Source organism: Pollicipes pollicipes, unplaced genomic scaffold (genome assembly GCF_011947565.3).
Source record: "Pollicipes pollicipes isolate AB1234 unplaced genomic scaffold, Ppol_2.1 Scaffold_7262;HRSCAF=8765_pilon_pilon_pilon, whole genome shotgun sequence".
Lineage (NCBI taxonomy): Eukaryota > Metazoa > Arthropoda > Thecostraca > Pollicipedomorpha > Pollicipedidae > Pollicipes > Pollicipes pollicipes.
The window spans coordinates 8,470,625-8,473,442 of NW_023597055.1; the positions used below are offsets into that span (position 1 = coordinate 8,470,625).

The window sequence follows — 2,818 nt, forward strand, 5'->3', positions numbered from 1 at the left end:
CCCAGTCAGCTTCTCTCAGATGCACCATTTGCATGTGACCAGTGCCAGGCTGGGTTCCCTGACCGCCTGGCACTGGCTGCCCACAAGCGGGCACACCAGGGCACCCTGCACTGCCCCACCTGCAGTCGGACATTCAGCCTGCCCGGTGACCTGCGCCGCCACAGTCGAAAGCATGGTCTGGGTTCTGGCCAGCTTGGACGTCCGAGTGCTCTGGATGAGATGACTTCTGAGAACCATGTGGCCCAGCCAACTGTGACCGATGCCTCAGATGTTAGCAAGGTACTAGAATCTCAGATGGTGGAGTCATCCCAGTCAGAAGTCTTGGCTGATGATCAAAATTGTGTGCTGTTATTGGAGGCTTCTGCAGGTCAGCTGGGATCTGTTGCTGCCTCCAGTCCATTAACGTTGGAAGATCCCACTGATGAGATAATGTCGGAGACCAAGGATGCCCAGCCATCGCCAGAGGCCCCTGCCACTCAGCTGACGCCATTGATGGCACCGCCCCAGCTGGCTGGACAACAGCCGGCCCATCTGACTGTGGACACTCCGGCGATGCAGCCAACGCCCGACCCCGCCTTGACGCCCGGGCCCGACCGTGCCGAGCAGATGGACGGACGACGGCGGCGAACGGCCGGCGGCGCGCTGGAGCTGCCGTACCAGTGTGCCGTCTGCGAGGCGCGCTTCGCCGCCGTCTCCGGCCTGCGCAGCCACATCCGAACCCACCGGCCGGCCGAGCGGCGCGCGCCGCCGGCGGTGGGCGCGACCGGTCCGCGGCGCAGCCGGCGCCGGCGCGTGGCGCACCCCGCCGCCGGAGACGGGGCGGCCGCGCCGCCGCCCTCCGCCGGCGCCGACGCCGCGGATCCGGCGGCCGCGCCGGAACCGGCGACGCCGGGCGAGGGCGGCGCCGCTGCCGGGCGCTTCGCGTGCGAGGAGTGCGACACGCTGTGCCCCGATCTTGACGCGCTGGTGGCGCACGCGCGCCAGCACTCGCGCCGCAAGCCTGTATTTTGCGGCCAGTGCGGCGACGCGTTTCGCCTTCCGCTGGCTGCTGCGCCACCACGAGGCGGCGCACGCGGCCGAGGACGAGGCGCCGGACCGGCCGCCGGTGGCGCCGGTGGCGCCATTCACGTGCGACTGCTGCGGCGCGCGGCCGCGCTCGTGGCGCGCCCTGGTGGCGCACTGCGCGGCCCACTCGCCGGGCGGGGAGTTTGCCTGCGCCGCCTGCGGGGACACGTTCCACCAGCGCTGTCTGCTGGCGTCCCACCCGTGCCGGGCGGACGCCACGCCGGCCGCCGGGCGGCGCAGCGGGGCGAGTGCGCATGCGCCGCAGGAGACGGAGAGCGACCCGGACGACGTGGACGCCGTCGGCGCCGGCGGCGGCTCGCCACGCGCGTCGACCCCGCCGCCCGCGGCCAAGAAGCCGGGCGCCGAGGAGGCGCACGCGGCGCCACGCGGCGGCCACCCTTATCAGTGTGACGTGTGCCAGCGCACGCTAGCGCACCGCCAGGCGCTCAAGCGGCACCGGCGCCTGCACACGGAGCGGCAGACGTTCCAGTGCGACCTGTGCTCGCGCCACTACAGTCGCTTCGACTCGCTGGTGGTGCACGGGAGGTCGCACACCACGCAGCGCGCGCACCAGTGTCGCCTCTGCCACAAGGCGTACGAGCTGCGCTGCCTGCTCGAGTACCACATTCGAGAGCACCGCGAGGGCGACGTGGCGCGCCGCGCGCCCGCCGAGGGACGCTTCACGTGCGACCAGTGCGGCGCCCGGTTGTCGCACCTGACCGCGCTGCGGCGCCACCAGCGGCTGCACGCCGGCGGCCAGGCGTTCGCGTGTGAGCTCTGCCCCAAGACGTACAGCCGACTCGACGTGCTCGTGCTGCACAGCCGCGTGCACTCGGCGCTGCTGCCGTTCACGTGCGCCGTGTGCAGCCGCGCGTTTGCGCAGCGCAGGATCCTCGAGTACCACAGCCGCGCGCACAGCGGCTCCGCCAACGTGGCGGCCGGCACCGGCGCGCTGCCGTTCCGCTGCGCGCTGTGCGCGCGCGCGTTCGCCGACGCGGCGCTGCTGCGCGAGCACAGCGTGCGGCACGCGACCAACCGCTCCTACCTGTGCGACATATGCGGCAAGGAGTTCAAGACGAGCGGCAAACTGAAGAGACACGCCATGATCCACACTGGCGAGCGGCCGGCGCAGTGCGGCACGTGCGCCATGCGATTTATCGACAACACGGCGCTGGCGCAGCACGCCAAGATCCACTCGGGTGAGCGGCCGTTCCAGTGCCACGTGTGCGGCAAGAACTTCGCGCGCAACGTCACGCTCAAGATCCACGCGCGCACGCACAGCGGCGAGAAGCCGCACGCGTGCGACACGTGCAGCCGCCGCTTCACCACCGTCACGCAGCTGCGCCGCCACGTGCGCGTGCACAGCGGCGAGCGGCCATACGTGTGCCACGTGTGCGGCCGGGCCTTCTCGCAGACGACGCACCGAAAGGTGCACATGCGGACGCACGCGTGCCGCGACACGCTGGCGGCGGTGGAGGAGGCGCCGCGGCCGCCGCCGGCCGCGCAGCACGCGGGCGTGTTCGTGGGCGCGCCGCTGCCGCCGCCCGAGCATGGCGTGCCGCAGTTGGGACCGCTGCAGCCGATGTCGCAGCAGCAGGACGCCGTGCTGGTCCGCGCGCCGCCGCCGCCGCCGCCGGAGCCGCCGCAGCATCAGCAGAATCTGTACGTGCTGGCCGGCGGGCTGGCCGGTGGCAGTGTTGGAGCGATGGCGGTGGAGCCGGCTGACTTGACTCTGCATTTTCTGGAGCACTAA

The 2,818-nt window shown here is 71.8% G+C and overlaps 1 protein-coding gene across 1 annotated transcript; it reads left to right on the forward strand.

Annotated features, from left to right (window-relative positions):
• The first annotated feature begins 552 nt into the window (after positions 1–552).
• Positions 553–2,818, forward strand: LOC119114205 (zinc finger protein OZF). The gene is made up of 3 exons (XM_037238403.1): positions 553–690; positions 1,487–2,536; positions 2,705–2,818. The coding sequence occupies exons 1-3, from the start codon at positions 553–555 to the stop codon at positions 2,816–2,818; spliced, it is 1,302 nt and encodes a 433-aa protein (XP_037094298.1).

Coding starts and splice junctions, on each gene's coding strand:
- LOC119114205 (XM_037238403.1), top strand. CDS start 553: ATGCAGCCAACGCCCGACCCCGCCTTGACGCCCGGGCCCGACCGTGCC. Junction 691..1,486: donor GCGAGGCGCGCTTCGCCGCC/GTCTCCGGCCTG, acceptor GACGTGTGCCAG/CGCACGCTAGCGCACCGCCA. Junction 2,537..2,704: donor GCCGCGACACGCTGGCGGCG/GTGGAGGAGGCG, acceptor CCGCCGCCGGAG/CCGCCGCAGCATCAGCAGAA.